At 41.5% G+C, this 20618-nt stretch overlaps 1 protein-coding gene across 1 annotated transcript in view; it reads right to left on the bottom strand.

Moving 5' to 3' along the window:
- The window catches only part of LOC126156206 (zwei Ig domain protein zig-8-like), a 476222-nt gene that overhangs the window by 118864 nt on the left and 336740 nt on the right, over positions 1-20618 (bottom strand). Inside the window, exon 4 of the mRNA XM_049916292.1 lies at positions 4438-4565. Coding sequence (XP_049772249.1) covers positions 4438-4565 — 128 coding nt within the window. The remainder of the gene's footprint in view (positions 1-4437; positions 4566-20618) is intronic.

The following is a 20618-nucleotide window of genomic DNA, read 5'->3' as shown; positions in this document are numbered from 1 at the left end:
AGCTTGAAGAGTCACGTCATATATGTACATTAAACGGCTGACACACAACGTTCAACATTTATTGTGCGCCTTCACAATTGGTAGATTGTCACTGACTTTTAGAGAAGCATTTTTATCGTCACATCAGATATGTGTGCAGTGTATTTTGTGTGCGTGTGCGTGTGTGTGTGTGTGTGTCTTTTTCATTTTGGACCTGCAATATTATTGGGATTTCCGTAGTATGAAAGCTGTGAGTACCCTTGGAGAGGCATTCACCCATCTGTGTATTAAGTGATCGACTTATGAGATGAGACTTATTCTTTGAAAGAAATTAGTTTTATACAATTTACGTAACTGTAAAGATGCGCATCTAGGGCGGACGCTAATACATCGATTGCGCAGTCAAAGAAACATTTTAACAGAAGTTGAACTGACGTTCCGCTTCGATGTAAATAAAAGATGACAGTAAAAAACTTTTGTAGGTCTTCAGATTTTATTGTACTTCTGCTTGTAATGTGAAAACGTAAAGAAGGTCGACATTAAGCTATAAAAGTGAGCGGTCTTGCCAGCGTGCAGACAACATTATTAATTAATAAAATTCAAGTAATTTATGTTCGAAACTGTAAATCGGCAAGTTATTGTTATGAAGGTGTTGAACAGTGCAAGAATTGTCTTTAACGAAGGAGAAACGTAATGACTGTAATTTGTGACAAAAACGTGAACCAAGGAGACAGTGCAGGGCAGGCTGAAATCTGATCGCACCATACAGTTAGAAAAGTACTGATGTAAGTTATATGGTTTAAAAATAAGCCGTAATTTGCTAGTGAGAATTGTTTGAATATATTTATCGTTTACCAGATTTCTTATTGTATTCTTTTACTTTATTTTTTACCTCCATGTCATATTATTTTTGTAAATATCAAACAGCCTTTACTACTGCAGAGAATACTGCAGCATCCTGGTCGTAGACAGAAGGCCGCTCATTGTCTTCTATACAACTCATAGCTGCACCATTTATTAATGATTTCATTTGCAAATGCAATTTTTATATTGTTCATTGGTAAAGGTCCCTTAGGAGATTATAAATTTCATACTGATTACGTAAAGAAATCCGGGTTGTTCTTTTCCAAATAATAGAAGCCTTTGCGTAATCTAAAACTAGCCTCCCTCTGACAACGATCAGGACCCGACCAGAAGACGGACGTCTTCGACCGCTTTCGTGTTTCCCGTGGCAAAGCTGTGCCAAACTGGGAATACGACATTCTAGTATGAAGCACAATATATGTATATAATTATAAGATTAAAATTGAAAAAAAATTCAAATATATTTAACGTAATTTTTTTTATCATACTAGAGACCACACATCTGTACTATGGCCAGAACAGACGAGTTGGACTGAATAATACTAATCTCATTATAGGAACACCACTTTTATGGGTTTTATTTTTGTATATGCAAAGCGATGAAGCCAGTCTTTTTTTTTCTTTTTTTTCTTTCTTTTTCAGAGCTCTTTAGATCGTTCTTCGAAATCTTTTATCCAAGGTTCTCCATCCTTGTACAAACTATTCAAAAGTTATTTGTCGCACATCCTTCTCCACTTGATTTTTCCATTCTGCCATTTCCTTTTGTACGGAGGTTGCGTCATAAAATACACGGTGGCTTTAATTCGTTTATGGAAACTGTCGTAAAGCTAAACCGATATTAATGGTTATATCGTTAGTTTTGTGTAGCTCATAAATGGCAGATCGGAAGAGCATAAGATTAATTATACCATACGTGAAACGATAGTATTATAAAGATATCGTGGACCTAAGTATGCAGCGAAAGAGAGTCTTGAAATGGAAGCACTGTATGTCCTACAATCTTGGTCAGCAGCAAGTTCTACCAGGTCGTTAAGTGATGGTGGCATAGTTTTCCGAATATTATCAACAATGAACAAAAAACTCTCCCAGGTGTTTGCTTGCTGAGACACCTGAAAAAGTCACCCTCTATAGCCGCAGGTGGTTTTACAAAGCTCTTTCGTATAAATAATTAGCTGCGATGTTAGTAATACTCTAAGACACTGACCAAAAACAATAAAGTGAGGGTAATTAACCTCGGCTAATGGTATCTACAGTCTGCTGAGTAAGAACGTCGTTTTCTAGAGCGGAGGCATTGAATCACGTCGGGCTGAAGATGATCGACGCCAGATGAAACCCGTCATTTCTTTAGAAACAAACGTGACTGCATAGAATCGTTAATTAATTAAAAAACAAGGAATCGTTGTGGTTCACAGCTTGAAAAAAAGAGACATCTCTTATATCACAAGGTTATGTTAGTTAAGTGAGACTGGCGACCTTAATATGCACTCCTGGAAATGGAAAAAAGAACACATTGACACCGGTGTGTCAGACCCACCATACTTGCTCCGGACACTGCGAGAGGGCTGTACAAGCAATGATCACACGCACGGCACAGCGGACACACCAGGAACCGCGGTGTTGGCCGTCGAATGGCGCTAGCTGCGCAGCATTTGTGCACCGCCGCCGTCAGTGTCAGCCAGTTTGCCGTGGCATATGGAGCTCCAGCGCAGTCTTTAACACTGGTAGCATGCCGCGACAGCGTGGACGTTAACCGTATGTGCAGTTGACGGACTTTGAGCGAGGGCGTATAGTGGGCATGCGGGAGGCCGGGTGGACGTACCGCCGAATTGCTCAACACGTGGGGCGTGAGGTCTGCACAGTACATCGATGTTGTCGCCAGTGGTCGGCGGAAGGTGCACGTGCCCGTCGACCTGGAACCGGACCGCAGCGACGCACGGATGCACGCCAAGACCGTAGGATCCTACGCAGTGCCGTAGGGAACCGCACCGACACTTCCCAGCAAATTAGGGACACTGTTGCTCCTGGGGTATCGGCGAGGACCATTCGCAACCGTCTCCATGAAGCTGGGCTACGGTCCCGCACACCGTTAGGCCGTCTTCCGCTCACGCCCCAACATCGTGCAGCCCGCCTCCAGTGGTGTAGCGACAGGCGTGAATGGAGGGACGAATGGAGACGTGTCGTCTTCAGCGATGAGAATCGCTTCTGCCTTGGTGCCAATGATGGTCGTATGCGTGTTTGGCACCGTGCAGGTGAGCGCCACAATCAGGACTGCATACGACCGAGGCACACAGGGCCAACACCCGGCATCATGGTGTGGGGAGCGATCTCCTACACTGGCCGTACACCACTGGTGATCGTCGAGGGGACACTGAATAGTGCACGGTACATTCAAACCGTCATCGAACCTATCGTTCTGCCATTCCTAGACCGGCAAGGGAACTTGCTGTTCCAACAGGACAATGCACGTCCGCATGTATCCCGTGCCACCCAACGTGCTCTAGAAGGTGTAAGTCAACTACCCTGGCCAGCAAGATCTCCGGATCTGTCCCCCATTGAGCATGTTTGGGACTGGATGAAGCGTCGTCTCACGCGGTCTGCACGTCCAGCACGAACGCTGGTCCAACTAAGGCGCCAGGTGGAAATGGCATGGCAAGCCGTTCCACAGGACTACATCCAGCATCTCTACGATCGTCTCCATGGGAGAATAGCAGCCTGCATTGCTGCGAAAGGTGGATATACACTGTACTAGTGCCGACATTGTGCATGCTCTGTTGCCTGTGTCTATGTGCCTGTGGTTCTGTCAGTGTGATCATGTGATGTATCTGACCCCAGGAATGTGTCAATTAAGTTTCCCCTTCCTGGGACAATGAATTCACGGTGTTCTTATTTCAATTTCCAGGAGTGTAGTTTACTTTATGAGGTAAGACGAAAGCGAAGTTGTCGCAGGAGTAATTGACTGTGTAGTGCGGCGTGTGAGTAGTGACTGAAGCTGTTATTCGAGGTAGAATACGAGCTGGGAAAAATAGCTCCTGAACGTCAAATGTGACTGATGACGCTAGTAAACGGTGCAAGTGTATGATGTAAGTTGCGATCCAAATGGTCGTAGGATTACTTAACTGTGCAATACCATCTGTGAGTGACGACTGAAGGGAGGGTGTTATTCCAGAAATCGTGCGAGACAGCAACAGCAGCAGGATATGTACTTACATCTCAAGCACTTCGTGGTCCTACGTGTTTGGATGTGAAAGCCCACTCTATGAGCATACAGTTCCAGTAACTATAACCGAGCGAGGTGGCGCAGTGGTTAGCACACTGGACTCGCATTCGGGAGGACGGCGGTTCAATCCCGTCTCCGGCCATCCTGATTTAGGTTTTCCGTGATTTCCCTAAATCGCTTCAGGCAAATGCCGGGATGGTTCCTTTGAAAGGGCACGGCCGATTTTCTTCCCCATCCTTCCCTCACCCGAGCTTGCGCTCCGTCTCTGATGACCTCGTTGTCGACGGGACGTTAAACACCAATCTCCCCCTCTCCTCCTCCAGTAACTACACATTGTGAATAGCGCGGGCCTGGTCCACGCTGGGACACCCACTCACCTGTGTGTTGTGCGTCCAGACGATCGCCGGTGGCGGCTCCGGACTGTGCTTGACAATGCACGTCAGGTTGATGGTGCTGCCCTTGTAGATGTACATGTCCGGCTCGCCCACGATCGTCGTCACGGGCTCTGCACACAGGAAGGTCAATCAGCGACGCCACTCGCCGTTAATAACATATAAAATGTTACCATAACTGCCACTCTGCTCGTGACTTCCTGTAAAACAAATCTGGCGTCAGTGCGTGCGTGCTAACCTAGATTTTTTAATATTTCGTTTGGGATAATGTTAGTAAACAGTGTCGATATGAGATCAGTTGGTAGATTAATCTAAGTACGATAGATTTTTGCTGCGCATTATTTTGACAGAAAATCCTAGGAAGTTCTGGTCTTACATTAAATCAGTAAGTGGCTCGCAACAGCATATCCAGGCACTCCGGGATGATGATGACATTGAAACAGAGGATGACACGTGTAAAGCTGAAATACTAAACACCTTTTTCCAAAGCTGTTTCACAGAGGAAGACCTCACTGCAGTTCCTTCTCTAAATCCTCGCACAAACGAGAAAATGGCTGACATCGAAATAAGTGTCCCAGAAATAGAAAAGCAACTGGAATCACTCAACAGAGGAAAGTCCACTGGACCTGATGGGATACCAATTCGATTCTACACAGAATACGCGAAAGAACTTGCCCCCCTTCTAACAGCCGTGTACCACAAGTCTCTAGAGGAGCGGAAGGTTCCAAATGATTGGAAAAGAGCACAGGTAGTCCCAGTCTTCAAGAAGGGTCATCGAGCAGATGCGCAAAACTATAGACCTATATCTCTGACGTCGATCTGTTGTAGAATTTTAGAACAGGTTTTTTGCTCGAGTATCATGTCGTTTTTGGAAACCCAGAATCAACTCTGTAGGAATCAACATGGATTCCGGAAACAGCGATCGTGTGAGACCCAACTCGCTTTATTTGTTCATGAGACCCAGAAAATATTAGATACAGGCTCCCAGGTAGATGCTATTTTCCTTGACTTCCGGAAGGCGTTCGATACAGTTCCGCACTGTCGCCAGATAAACAAAATAAGAGCCTACAGAATATCAGACCAGCTGTGTGGCTGGATTGAAGAATTTTTAGCAAACAGAACACAGCATGTTGTTATCAATGGAGAGACGTCTACAGACGTTAAAGTAACCTCTGGCGTGCCACAGAGGAGTGTTATGGGACCATTACTTTTCACAATATATATAAATGACCTAGTAGATAGTGTTGGAAGTTCCATGCGGCTTTTCGCGGATGATGCTATAGTATACAGAGAAGTTGCAGCATTAGAAAATGGTAGCGAAATGCGGAAAGATCTGCAGCGGATAAGCACTTGGTGCAGGGAGTGTCAACTGACCCTTAACATAGACAAATGCAATGTATTGCGAATACATAGAAAGAAGGATACTTCACTGTATGATTACATGATAGCGGAACAAACACTCGTAGCAGTTACTTCTGTAAGATATCTGGGAGTATGCGTGCGGAACGATTTGAAGTGGAATGATCATATAAAATTAATTGTTGGTAAGGCGGGTACCAGGTTGAGATTCATTGGGAGAATCCTTAGAAAATGTAGTCCATCAACAAAGGAGATGGCTTACAAAAGACTTGTTCGACCTATACTTGAGTATTGCTCATCAGTGTGGGATCCGTACCAGATCGGGTTGACGGAGGAGATAGAGAAGATTCAAAGAAGAGCGGCGCGTTTCGTCACAGGGTTGTTTGGTAACCGTGATAGCGTTACGGAGATGTTTAACAAACTCAAGTGGCAGACTCTGCAAAAGAGGCGCTCTGCATCGCGGTGTAGCTTGCTCGCCAGGTTTCGAGAGGGTGCGTTTCTGGATGAGGTATCGAGTATATTGCTTCCCCCTACTTACACCTCCCGAGGAGATCACGAATGTAAAATTAGAGAGATTCGAGCGCGCACGGAGGCTTTCAGACAGTCGTTCTTCCCGCGAACCGTACGCGACTGGAACAGAAAAGGGAGGTAATGATAGTAGCACGAAAAGTGCCCTCCGCTACACACCGTTGGGTGGCTTGCGGAGTATAAATGTAGATGTAGATGTAGATGTAGGTGTGGTATTCCCCTGGCTTCCCTCGATTTTTCCATTAGATGTAATGTGGACTCCAAAGCATGTCGGAGTTTGATCATTTCGACATACACTCAGAGATGGGCAAAGCTATAAGTGAGAAAAAGTCCTAGGTAGAACTGGGTACTGAGGTACTAGCATTTATATTTCTTGTGTGACACTAACCCAGTGAGCTATTTATCGGCACGATATTACAAGTCTAAAAAGTGCAACTTTTTTGAGGTTTGTTCATACAGGGTGAAAAGAATTTAAACCGACAAACTCTGGGAGGTTGTAGGGTACATCAGAACAAATATTTTTACCTCATGTCATTTTTCCGTATGAGGAGTATTTAAACCGGTAGAGGAAGATTTCTCTGGTGGAAAATTAACTAAACCAGGAAACACTTTTCCATTTTTTTATGATCAAGAGACAACACATTAATACAACCCAATTTCAATTACGGTAGATTTTCAAAAATTGCCTCCATTGACACGTAAACAAAGGTTACACCATCGGATCATGTTCTCCCTGACACGGGCAAAAACCCCAGGAGTATCCTGAATTGTTCCTGCTGCTGCTACTATCCGGAAAACCAGAACCTCTTCTGATGCAACAGGAGTTGCGTAAACGAGGTTGAGCATCTCTCCCCACACAAAAGAAGTTCAGAGGGGACATATCTGGGGATCGAGCAGGCCATAGTACAGGACCACATCTGCCAATCCACGTTTCTGGGAACCGCCGGTCCAGGAATCGACGCACACAACGACTGAAATGTGCCGGCTCCCCGTGATGTTGGAACCACATGGGTTGTCTTGTAGGGATGGGGACGTCTTCCAGCAATTCTGGCAATGCTCTGGCGAGAAAATTGTAATAGTGCCTGTCATTTAATGGCCTAGCTAGCAGATATGGCCCAATTAAACAGTCCCCAACAACACAGACCCACACATTAATGAAGAACTGCACTTGATGAGCGCTAGTAACTGTGGCATGTGCGTTATCCTCACTCCAAACACGCCCGAACGTTGCTTCATCGGTAAACAACACAGAGGATGGAAATGTAGGATGCATTTCACACTGTTCCAGGTACCACAGCTAAAACTGTGGTCTGGGTGGATAATCAACTGGTTCCAGGTTGTGGACACGCTGTAAGTGATATGTATGTAAAAATTTCTCTCGAAGGACTGTTCTTACATTCATCTGGTTCGTCCCCACGTTACGTGCAATTGCACGAGTGCTGACTGAAGGATCCCACTCCACATGCTGCAAGGCAGCTTCATCAAATTGCAGCGTTCTTACCGTCCAACGGCGTCCCTGTCCAGGTAATCTGCTAAATGACCCGGTCTCACGTAGACGTTGGTACACAGCAGCATAGGTCGTGTGAAGCGGGGTACGGCGATTAGGATATTGTTGTTGATAAGTCCGCTGTACAGCTCGTCCTTTGTGGTGCGCTACGTAGTACACACCAATCACATCAGTGTACTCACTACAGGTCTATCGCTCCATTAGTAAAGAGAACAAAACACTACTACACTGGTGGACAGCAGTTGCCTACAACTGAAGAGCGTAATACGCCCTCTAACAACTGAAGATTGTAATTCGGCCTCTAACAACGGAAGAGCGTAATACGGCCTCCACCGGCTTAAATAATCCTCATACGAAAAAATGACATTAGGGAAAAATATTTATTTTGATGTCCCCTACAACCCTCCAGAATTTGTCGGTTTAAATACTTTTCAACCTGTATACGAATATTGAGGGCGCAGGTGTTTGTGTCATAGGTTTGGTGCAACCACTGGGGAACGAGGTCTAAATAATTATTCTTTCTCAAAAAGAATAGTGACACAGGCTGAACCATTTGCAAATTTTAATGCTTAAGGTCCCTGATCCTAACGAGGTAAATATCGGTAATCCTTCCAAACGGTCACTATAACTAAAATTAACAGCCGGCCGTGGTGGCCGAGCGGTTCTAGGTGATTCAGTCTGGAACCACGCGGTTGCTACGGTCGCAGGTTCGAATCCTGCCTCGGGCATGGATGTGTGTGATGTCCTTAGGTTAGTTAGGTTTAAGTAGTTCTACGTTTAGGGGACTGATGACCTCAGCTGTTTTATCCGATTGTGCTTAGGGCCATTTGAACCATATTTTAAAGTTAACAAATAAATATCTATGCAATAGCAAATGGTACAGACATCAGGTACAATTCGCAACACAGTACTCACAACAAATACAGTACACCTTGCAATTAGTTCGCAACGCTACCGACATTCATCCCTGTGATGACTAATTACTAAATCTGTTTATTGTGTATATCAGTATGTTACACTCAGGCCATAATCAACCTTCAGTCTAATAAGGCAACAGGAACAGAGATGATAAAGTGCGAAGGCGAAAAGGTGGTAGATAACATGAACAAGATTGTATGTCAGATATAGACTTACGAGAAGAGTAAAAGTACACGATCATAGTACCAACAACTCAAAAGGGAACAAGAGGGATACAACAAATTATATTCAAAAATCGGTAGAAAAGGTCGCTACAAGATCTTGTGGAAACTCCTGACGTGAGTAGACGAATGAATAGAAAGTAAAGAGGCAGACTATGAAGCGGGATTTAGGATACAAAGAGGATGCATATAACAGATACATCCAGTGAATCAACTTACCAACAGGGTCTTACAGAACATAAAGTTGGTTAGTAACTTCTGTATATTACAGAGAGGCATTGACAGACGGACTGTTGGAATAATCCTGAAGAACGGAGAACTAGACGGAACTACGTGAGAGCTGGTAATAGGAATTCTGACACACACAAATGCAAGGGTAAGATTGAGAGGAGCCCAACCGGAAAAAACAAGGACGATGTCAAAAAGGGATGAGGACAATGTGATCACACAAAGGAAAGCAATATACGAGAAATTGTGATTACTAAAGATACATCGTGAGAAAAAGGAGTACAACAGCGATAAAGTGACTTTGCTAGCCTTTTCAGATGACATAGTGATAGCGTGACAGAAGAAGGCACAAAGACAGAACTCCACAAACTAAGAAAGTTTGCCAGATTGATCCGACTGAGGATCACCTGCAACAATACGTAGACATTTTGTACCGCTGGGAAATGGAAAATAACAGAAAGTACTGTGTAAAAAGTGGAGAAAATGAAATACTTGAGGGAATATGTAACATGAATAAACAGGAGAAATGAGGCAAAGAATGATGAAAACAAAATGATCCTTATGTGTGACCAGAGATGTACACAATAAAAGATTATATCTACAGAAGCATATATCAAACACTACAAGATAACAGTGCTTAATAAACTACTGTATGAGGCTGCGACGATATCGCTAGGATGATATGGTGCCGAACGACTAGAAAAGAAAGAAAGACATCAGGGAAAATATTGATGCGGTGAGAGATATGAATACCTCGAGATGATCTCTAACGGAGCATGAATTCATCATCACAAGAAATCACTTTGGAAAGGGTAAAGTCGCTGGCATGTTACCAGCATGAATATGAATAGAATGTCAAACTAAAATAGTGTGGGAAACAATGAGGAGAACGGGAGCAGAGACCGGAAGCAAGAGGCTTATTTAACTGGGGTTAAGGTGGAAGGGAAAGAAAACTGGAGAACCGCAACTGGCAGAGCAAGAGGAAAGGCAGATACGAAGTGGATTGTTGAACTGAAGATCAAAGGGGAAGGGAACGATACTTGTAGAATCTAGTACACACCGACAAAAATACCACCCTTAAAGGACAGAGAAGGATACAAGAAATGAATAAAGACTGACCAGTGGAGCAGGCAGGAAAGCATCTACGAAAAATCTCGGAAAAAGGTTGAGGGGATAGGAGAGAAATGATGACGAGATTCTGGGAGAAGCATAATCCTTAAAGGAGCTACCCGGAGTTCTACAGAGGCTGTAATGAAAATAAGATGTCAGTATGCTGATGGAACCTCAGTCAAATGTCAGATAAAACCATGTGACGTATGGATTCCCCAAACAGAAGTAAGATAACGCTAATCTGTGTTACATGTTACCCACACATAGAATGGAGAGCCACACATTGTTCTGAAGCGACTCCTTGTGTATCAGCACCGAGCAAAAAAAAAAGAAAAAGAAAGTAAAAGGTTCAAATGGCTTTGAGCACTATGGGACTTAACTTCTAAGGTCATCAGTCCCCTATAACTTAGAACTACTTAAACCTAACTAACGTAAGGACATCACACACATCCATGCCCTAGGCAGGATTCGAACATGCGGTTGTAGCGGTCGCGCGGTTCCAGGCTGTAGCGCCTAGAACCGCTCGGCCACTCCGGCCGGCTGAGAACGCACAACTACTAGCACAAAAGAAACGTATTCGAGAAAACAACGGTTTACTTCCCTGTCTGCTCATCCATAATATGGTCTCCTGAGCTTTCCTTAACCCTTAAAGAAGTTCCTCGTCGTGCTCCATCTCTAGCCCCCTCATCAAAGGAGCTTCAAGCCCTCATGTTACTTCCTTCATTCATTACTTCTGTCCTTTCTGAACGAAATCCAAGAACAACAAAATGCGCAATTTAGCATTGTGATTTTTCTGGTCATATCATTAGAGGGGAATGTGCATCAAATATCGCGCAGATCGGACGGCCAACCGGTCAGAAGTTGCAACAACAGGCGCTCCAGCTCAGAGATGAGGAAGTTGGGTTACAATCTCAAGTGAACGCATCAAGAGAGAGAGCGTTCGCGCGTGGTAAAAACGGAGGATTGCAAACAAAATTCTCATGTTTACTAATAACAGTCTCAAAGTATATTAATAAAGTACGTGCATGCGGAAAGTCTCTTTACCAGCTTTATAATTAACATTACAAAAGGAACATTTTGGACTACAACTGGCAAATAATTTTATTGCTGAACATCAAAAGGAGGTGGCTGTTTGTGGCCAAAGTCGTAAAATTACGTACAACCGTCTTTCATTACATATCAATAATACTGTATACAACGTGCATATTTCCCACTTGATTCCGACAGATGTTAGCACACCCTGCGATGGAAGTGTATGACTATGACATGATCTTAGGTTCTGACACGTTGGAAGCCTTACTCCATACTATTACTTGGGTTGACGTGCAGCAACCAGACTCACCACAAAAGTAAGGTATGTGCAGGTACTGTGTCTCTTAGTGTACGACCTACGTTTGAGGGCATGATTATGTTGCTGTATTATTCCAGTTTTAGTTTCGCAGACGCTGATTGTTTCTGCTTCTTTTGTCACCGGTATGGTGACGTTCACCTTAGAAAGCGTGAGCGCCCTATGTTTAAGAGGTGAAGGGATTTTAGTTCCTTTATGTGTCCGATCCATTGTGAGTAACGTGCATACGTCGTGCGGGCTGCATTAGGGCGGTTGTGCTGACGTTCATGCTGCCATTTGTTACTGCCAAGTGTTATGTTGTGACATGCTTTATATGTTTCAGACAAGCATTCACTCCAGACTGACTCGCTTATTTACGCCTTTACTAGGTCACAGTTACTGTTACAGAGGAGGATCAGAATAATACAGGGTGAGACCCAGTAAAGACTGATTAAGACTTAAAGTATTTTTCTTAACATTCGCCTCAGATAATTATGCCCACTGATGTCTCGTTGCGGACTTATATATAATTTGTGTTGTGTCGTCTAGTTACTAAAATCATCCCACTGTTATGATACGCCATGTGTGTAAGAGTCCAGATCTGGTACGCATATCTGCTAAGTTACACGGAATGACATAGAGTTAGCCATGTTTAACCTATTAAATTTTATACATATCTGCCCCACAAGGATAGGTTATTTACAGTGAGTTTCAGTTTTACGATTTCCGCTTTATATTATTTTTAATGTGTGGTTATATCCTACTCTATGCAAGTGCCACATCTGCTATTATTTGTCCTCTAGTGTTAATCGTTGTATCATATGTGACACAGTACATTTTTTGGGTGCATGTGTTTGCTCTGAATAATTTAGGGAAGGAATAAATTTTACGCTTTTGTCTTGTTACTATTAACGCCTCCAAATCGGGACTTTTTGATCACTCCCTATATATTGCATCAGAAACATTTTTTCTACATTACAGAAATAGACTTTCACCACGCGACTCATTTTTAAGTAGTTTTACAATACAGAGCTGATTGTAAGTTTATATCCCACCCATTGCAGCTGACACATTATACACCACAGCATTTTATCTGTTTCATATGTATTACCTCAAATGAATTATTTTTTCTAATAAGGTTATTTTAGCCTAGTAGGATTTTAGATCCTATGAAGTAAACCTATGCACACCTTTCACAAACATGTATGAATTGTTTTTGCTGAGTAGTGCAGTAGGTTATTTGATTTTTAGCAGCTGTTACAATATGTAATAGTGGTGTATCATTAGAAGCTGCCCTCTCTTACAGTTTTATTACTAGCATATTCACATAACCATATACAATGTAAACTGGTTCATCAAAATTCAATGAACGAATAGTGTAGTAATGACATGTCCGATGCATCCATCAAGGAGCCTGAAGATTGTCATTATATCACCGAATCAGGCTGCAATTGAATAAAACAACACAAGCTGCTGGCGGTGTTATTGTTGTTGCTACATAAACGTCATAAGCTGTTGCGTAGCACCAACAGTTTCTAAGCTGTAGAGAGTCGATGTCTTGAGAAGAGTTAAGGTGTTGTGGTTGTGTGGCTAAGAGTTTGTAAACCTTTCCAGCTGTTGTTATTTTTTGCTGTTAAATGTTAGCACCGTGTATTGACAGTACGCCGAGGCCGCGTTTTGCCACAGTAAAAGTATTTAACTGCGTCGTTGACATTTGTAAGTAAAACCTGCCGATCAAGATACACGCCGCATAACTTCACCTGAGAAGTAGTATTTTAGGAGTTTTTAAGTAAGAAACGATTAGGCTAGTTTGTGATTGCGAGTAATCTTACACGAGGTACATATCTCAGAATTTTGCAGGTACACACCGAAAGTAAGGAGTGACCCAAATTGTGCGTGGGTGGGGATGCACTGGCGATTGCGGATAATGCGATGAGAGAAACGGGTACCCTAGATCAGATTTGACCTTTGACATTCGAGTTGTCTACACATCGGGTAAAGGCATGACGTCACACGTCATCACTCTCATAAATCACGCTCCTATCCTCACCCACGCCCGCATCCACTACGCTACCCTTTCTCACAATACCCCACCTCCCACCTCTACGTCCGTCGTTCTTGCTATACGTGTGCAATAGAAATTATTGACAGTTGGTAATAACACAGTTAATATTTGTGGCCATTCTGCCTCAATCGCTATTTCGACAATGTTTATGATGTAGGCAAGGGGAAATGTTGTTGGAATATAATCTCAAGTAGGCCTAAAATTAGAAGCAATGAATATCCATGTCGGGCAGTCCATATTATTAGTTATATTTTTCTAGTGTAGAACATGACGCATTACCATATCAGCATCTAAAACACAGTTTGGTCAAGTGAAACATTACTAAAAATTATGAAACATTATTGTGATCTTAGCACCTAAAATGGTGTTTGGAAAAGAGAACCATTACTGGAAAACTTCTGAAAGTTTCAGTTGATAATAGTTCGTTTATTGTACCCACAGTTACTTATAAATTATGCGATAGCTGTTAATGCAGCTACATTGCCTACAACTTAGTCATCAAAATGCAGCATGTTTTATTTCGAATATAGTGACGTACTAGCACAAAACTGTATGTATAATAAGTAGAGGTACTGTTTGTACTTTGTGTTGAGTGAGTAACGCTGTTGCAGCTGTATAGTTACTTCATTTAAAAAGCACGACGGGTTTTGCAACGTTAGTTACATCATTAGGTGAAGTCAATTACTACACGATAGTGGGGCGCAACTGGTATTAAACTTTTTTCCCGATCCTTAGAATTTCACTCAGTTCTAAAAGTCATGGCGCAGCCCACTGTAAACTAATGCAAAAGGGAACCAGTGCCGTACGTGGTAGCAGCGCTGTCAGGGGCGTCTTGTCACGGTTCGCACCGCTCCGCCCGTTGGAGGTTCGAGTCCTCCCTTGGGCGTGGGTGTTTGTGTCGTCCTTAGCGTAAGTTAGTTTAAGTTAGCTTCAGTAGTGAGTAGGCTTAGGAACCGATGACCACAGCAGCTTGGTCCCATAAGACCTTACCACAAATTTCCAAGGGGAGCCAGTAGCCGGAACCATGTTCTAGTGGATCCGACTGCTGGAGGACAAGGCAGTGCCTAGGCTGACCGCAGGCCGTTCTAGGAATCGCGGGGAAAGTTTAATACCAATTGTACTCGAGTATCATGTTGTAGTTGGCTCCGCCTGGTGATGTAACTAACGTCACAAAATCGGTCGGGTTTTTTATATTAAGTAAACGTACAACTGCGGCTGTGTTTTTCACTTAACATGAAGATTTTAAACAGCGGATGTTAGTTAAATAAACTTCTTGGTTTCAAAAATTTGATATCTTTTGATATATGACGCTCACATTGGCACAAGAGTAAATTTCAAAAACTGCTATAAGGCTCCACACTTTACTGTTCCACACTTCATGCCTTCAGAAATAACTTGTGCATAGACAAAAATACTTATTACAAACAGTTACTGTCATTGCTATGCAGTATAGTTTACTCCTCAAAGATGGGAGGACAGTTTATAACGTCAGTGACACTTCAGAAGTAGAGGACTAAATCGTTTGCCGAGTGTGGACATTGGTTCGCATTTGCGGTACATCAATAGTAAGTTCCCCGTAGATATTTTCCTTTACAAATGCAAAATAAAGATTATGAAAGGCATCATAGGTGCTGCTAAATCTTCAGTAAGTCTTTCAAAGTGATCCTATTCTTTTCTCACAATTGTTATCCTAAAGTTGTATTGTATCATCTTCCACTGCCTCTCGAACTTACCCAAATGCAAATACAGTTCCAGACAGGTCGATTCACTCCATACTTTCGATGTACGCTGAAAACCCTCCCCAAAGAAAATTTACATCCTGTATGCTCCCTCCAAGCAGTTTTTAACGCTCCTTGGAGTCTCAATATGCTATTATATAGCATAGCGTACTAACACCCACCTTTTCTTAGGTATAGTATATGGCAGAGTCCGCTAGATCCTACGTCATATCGTTATGCCGAACTCCTGTCTCTGATGCGATGCATCATTATGCGCAAGAAGAAGAAGTTTACTTACATATTGTCTACAGGCTTGAAGTCGGCCAACAATCCAAGCATTTTCATACTATTTTAGATAATGTGGAGACTATATTGTTGCTGATTATTTTCTCTTATATTTATTTCTTCTGTTCATAAAATAACGAAATAACAGTGCCTGGTACGCTCTGTACTAATGCAAATGAATTTCAACTTATCGAAATAACGTCATCAAAAGAATTTTCATTTAATGAACCAGAGTATCTCAATGTGTCACAAACGGGCAGGCTAAGACGCAGTTGCGACTCTCCTTTAGACTAGCGACAGGAAGAATAGATTTGCTCATCCTACGTGTTTCTTGTGCCCATGTTTGAAAATTATAGCAACACCGGCCGCGACCACGTTGACTGGAAGCAGAAATATCTATTCAGTGAGAATTGTTTGCACCTCTGCACCTATGACTTAGGCCTACAACGTAGTTACGAATAATATCCAGATGCGCTGACTTCGACTCGCACATTATAAATAGAGAGCAGAGGAAATTATTTGTGCTGCTCTCCTCTTCAGTAGCTCTTGTAGTTGTTTTGGTTTTTCTGCGTTAAGCGAACAGCAAACTGTAAACCTATACACCGGATGCAATTCGCTTTTTCACCATCACGAGATGCTATTAACATTATGAGCAAATAACATACATTTCAAAATCATATGCCTGAAAACAGTTATGCGAATGCATGCTTTCATTATCACCAGCTGCATCACATAATACACAACTAAATAGACGACGTAACAAATATTACAAAAGGTACACATATATAAATAAATTTCACAACCTGTAAATAACAAAGTTTCACTTCAGAAAAGCAAATCGTGCAAGGAAATCTTAGGCGATGACTGAAAAATAGGACTGAAAAACAACGATTAAAATTAATCAAGGAATTTATCGCAGTTTAGTTTTTATTTCAGCTTCTGATAACATGAAAGACGGATCAGTTTTAATAAGAACATGAAACAAGGAATAAAAACGTCTGAGAATTAAAATCTCGATTATGTAATTCTTAAGCTAAACGGTTATTCATTCTACAGAAACCATACGGACGGAGTGTATTGTCTACTCTTAATGCCTGCAGTATAAGTATTGGTGATGCTTTCTCAACAAAAGACAAAAGCGCCTCATGAATAAATTTTTCAATTCTCTTACAACAACAAGAAAAGATTACCCTAGGTAATCCATGGACTGTATAGTACCTTGTGGTTGCCACAATTTGGTCATAGTTTCTTTCTTGTTTGTTTCACGCAGGCGACGCCTCCAAGCTATTACAACATTCACATGAAAATTCTAGAAATGTAATTGTTAACACAGATGAAGATGAATTGAGAGATGTGATACTGCGTGAAGAATTTGTCAGAACACTGAAAGATCTAAGTCGAAACAAGACCCTCAGGAATAGACAACATTCCATTAGAACTACTGATAACCTTCGGAGAGCCAGCCATGACAAAATTCTTCCATCTGGTGAGCAAGTTGTATAAGACTGGCAAAATACCCTCAGACTTCAAGAAGAATATAATAATTCCAATCACAAATAAAACAGGTACTGACAACTGTGAAAATTACCGAACTGTCAATTTAAAAAGTTACGGTTGCAAAATACTAACGCGAATTCTTTACAGACGGATGGCAACACTAGAGGAATTCGACCTCAGGGAAGATCAGTATGGATTCCGTAGAAATGTTGGAATAGGCGAGGCAATACTGACCCTATGACTTATCCTAAAGTATAGGTAAAGGAAAGGCAAACCTACGTCTCTAGCATTTGTAGACTGAGAGAAAGATTTTGACAAATGTTTACTGGTATACTCTCATTCAAATTCTGAGGGTGGCAGGAGTAAAATATAGGGAGCGAAGGGCAATTTACAGTTTTTACAGAAACCAGATGGTAGTTGTAAGAGTCGAGATGCACGAAAGAAAAATTTGGAGTAGGAATTAAAACCCAGGGAGAATAAATAAAAACTTTGACGATTGCCCACGACATTCTAATTATGTCAGAGACAGCAAAGGACCTGGAAGAGCAGCTGGACGGAATAGACAGTGCCTTGAAAGGAGAATATAAGACGAACATCAACAAAAGCAAAACGAGGATAATGGAATGAATTAAATCAGGTGATGCTGAGGGAATTAGATTAGGGAATGAGACACTTAAAGTAGTAAAGGAGTTTTGCTATTTGGGGAGCAAAATAAATGATGATGGTCGAAGTAGGGAGGATATAAAATGTAGACTGGCAATTGCAAGGAAAGCTTTTCTGAAGAAGAAAAATTGGTTAACATCGAGTAGAGATTTAAATGTCAGGATGTCTTTTCTGAAAGTATTAGTATGGAGTGTAGCCATGTATGTATGTGAAACATGGATGATAACTAGTTTAGAGAGGAAGAGAATAGAAGATTTCGAAATGTGATGCTACAGAAAAATGCTGAAGATTAGATGGGTAGATCACGTAAGTAATGAGGAGGTAGTGAATACAACTGGGGAGCAGAGGAATTTGCGACACATCTTAACTAAAAGAAGGGATCGGTTGGTAGGACACATTCTGAGGCATCAAGCGATCACCAGTTTAGTACTGGATGGAAGCGTGGAAGGTAAAACTCTTAGGGCGAGTCCCAGAGGTGAATACGCTAAGTAGATTCAGAAGGATGTAGGTTACAGTATTTATTAGGAGATGAAGAGGCTTCCACAGGAAGTGTAGCATGGATAGCTGCATCAAACCAATCTCTGGACTGAAGACCACAACAATAATTGTTAAAACAGACTGCCATGTTAAATATTACGGCGCTTGTGGGCGAACCTGACTTGGTGCACAAAGGTATTTGTCATTTCGTTTCGTCTTAGAGATTATTGGAAAGGCATGACGATGCTTTTAGGTAAAATCAGTTGTCATTACATCACGTAGTCTCCGGATACAACTGCTCATTCGCTCTTACTTAACAAATATGTTGAGGGTCTTATAATTAGTGCAAAACCAGTCAGACAAATACACTTGGACCCTAGACACCTCACTCTCTACATCACCGTCGAATTACTCGAAAAGTTGAATATTGGTATAGTAACGACTTAATATGAAATGTGTTTCATGAAATAAATGAAACATTTCGATATCAGGTCAAAATCATTACTTCAGCAAATATTGAAGTTTTGAAATCGTCTACACACAGGTAAAAAATGCCAAACACTGGTCACTGAATACCTCCTCCAGTCAATTTCAACATTCAATTTGATAACTCGAGATCGTGGTTGGAATGGTCCGCCACCCAACACTATCGTCATCACACTCCAGGCGCAATTCAGCATGCGATCTTACTAAGCAACGCAATTATACTACTACTGTCTTAGTGTCCAACACTCCTTTTGCGTAGACTGTATGGCCTGTCGAGATTGTTGTTTTCTGTTATTATTTAATCTAATTTTTATGTTACTCACAAACTGGAACACCTTCTAAGTTTTTCACGCTAATTAAGGCCATACAAGCATGATCCTTTCCAAATACACTTCTGATCAAAAAGATATTCTGGTAGCTGGACTGCCAAGTCTTTGTCAATCATGAGTTTTCCGTTTTTGTGGAGATATTTCCGTAGCAACATTAATCCGCTAACCAATGTTTCTTTATATCTAACAGAGAAAATACTATTCTCATAAACCCAACTTTAAAATTTTTCTTAATGTAACGAAATATTTTTTTTTCATTTTCATCTTCTATTGCACCCCCTTTCCGGGTTCAATTTCCAGTAACATTGACACACGCATTTATTTTCTACCCGCCAGGTCAAATGCCAATAGTTATAGATCTAGCATTAAAACCCCTCCAGTAGTTCCTTAGTAATTACTTCTTTTCCAAAAAAGCTTTCACTCACTATTTTAATCCCTTAGTAGTTTAAATTACAAGAATTATGGAAGACCTATATCTTTTTGTTACTGAGACACCAAATACCAGGTTTCGTAGCTCTAGTTTCAAAATTCCGTTAATAGCAACATACTTTCAAAAACCCTTTCATCCCCTATTTCACCCCCGAATGAGTGAAATTTTGGACAATCTCTTCTTAAACGATACCTACCCTGTAAGATCCACTCCCTCTCCGAACTTCAAGTTTCTTTCCTTAGCGGTTTGGGCTGGGCGATGACTACTCAGTAAGGCAGTCTGACTATTTCATCCCCTTAGGGGTTGAGTTTCTAAAGACAGTGCCATGCGTATGTTTTATTTGTAACTGGGAAGTCAAACACAAAAGAACAAAGACTTAGCTTCAAAAATTCCTGGAAAACGTAATATTTTCTTTAAAACTTCCATCCGTCGTTTCACCATTACAGGGGTTGCATTTTCAAAAATATGAAACACGTACTTTTTCTAACTCAGAAGCCACATTTAAAGTTTCATAGATTTAACTTTAAAATGCTTTCGTAATAAAATATTTCCACAAAAAATCTCGTTCCCTCTGTCACCTTTACAGAGTTCAATTTTGAAATACGCTTAAACACGTATTGTTTTTCCTTGTAACCAAGAAATCAAATACCAATGTTCATAGGTGTAGCATAATAATACTTAAGTAGTACTTTAATAATGACATATTTTCGAGAAAAGCTTTCAGAACTATTTTACTCCCATGCGGTTAAATATCCAAAACTGCTGAAACATATTTGTTTATTTTTGACCGAGAAATCAAATACCAGTTTTCGTAGGCCTAGCTTCTAAACAGGCTTAATAACGACAGTTCTCAAATAACACATCATCCCATTAGAGTTAGTCGGTAAGGACATTGGCTTTTATATATAGAGAGAAGATTGGAAAAAAATTATTCGGACTAGGGTAAACATCGAAAATGTTTAGATATGACCCGACAGGGCAGTCTCGGTTTCAAATGCTAGAGAAGGATAAGCAAGTC

Source organism: Schistocerca cancellata, unplaced genomic scaffold, assembly GCF_023864275.1.
Source record: "Schistocerca cancellata isolate TAMUIC-IGC-003103 unplaced genomic scaffold, iqSchCanc2.1 HiC_scaffold_1106, whole genome shotgun sequence".
NCBI classification, from domain to species: domain Eukaryota; kingdom Metazoa; phylum Arthropoda; class Insecta; order Orthoptera; family Acrididae; genus Schistocerca; species Schistocerca cancellata.
The sequence above is the reverse complement of the archived record's forward strand: the minus strand, read 5'-3'. Positions and strand labels throughout refer to the sequence as shown.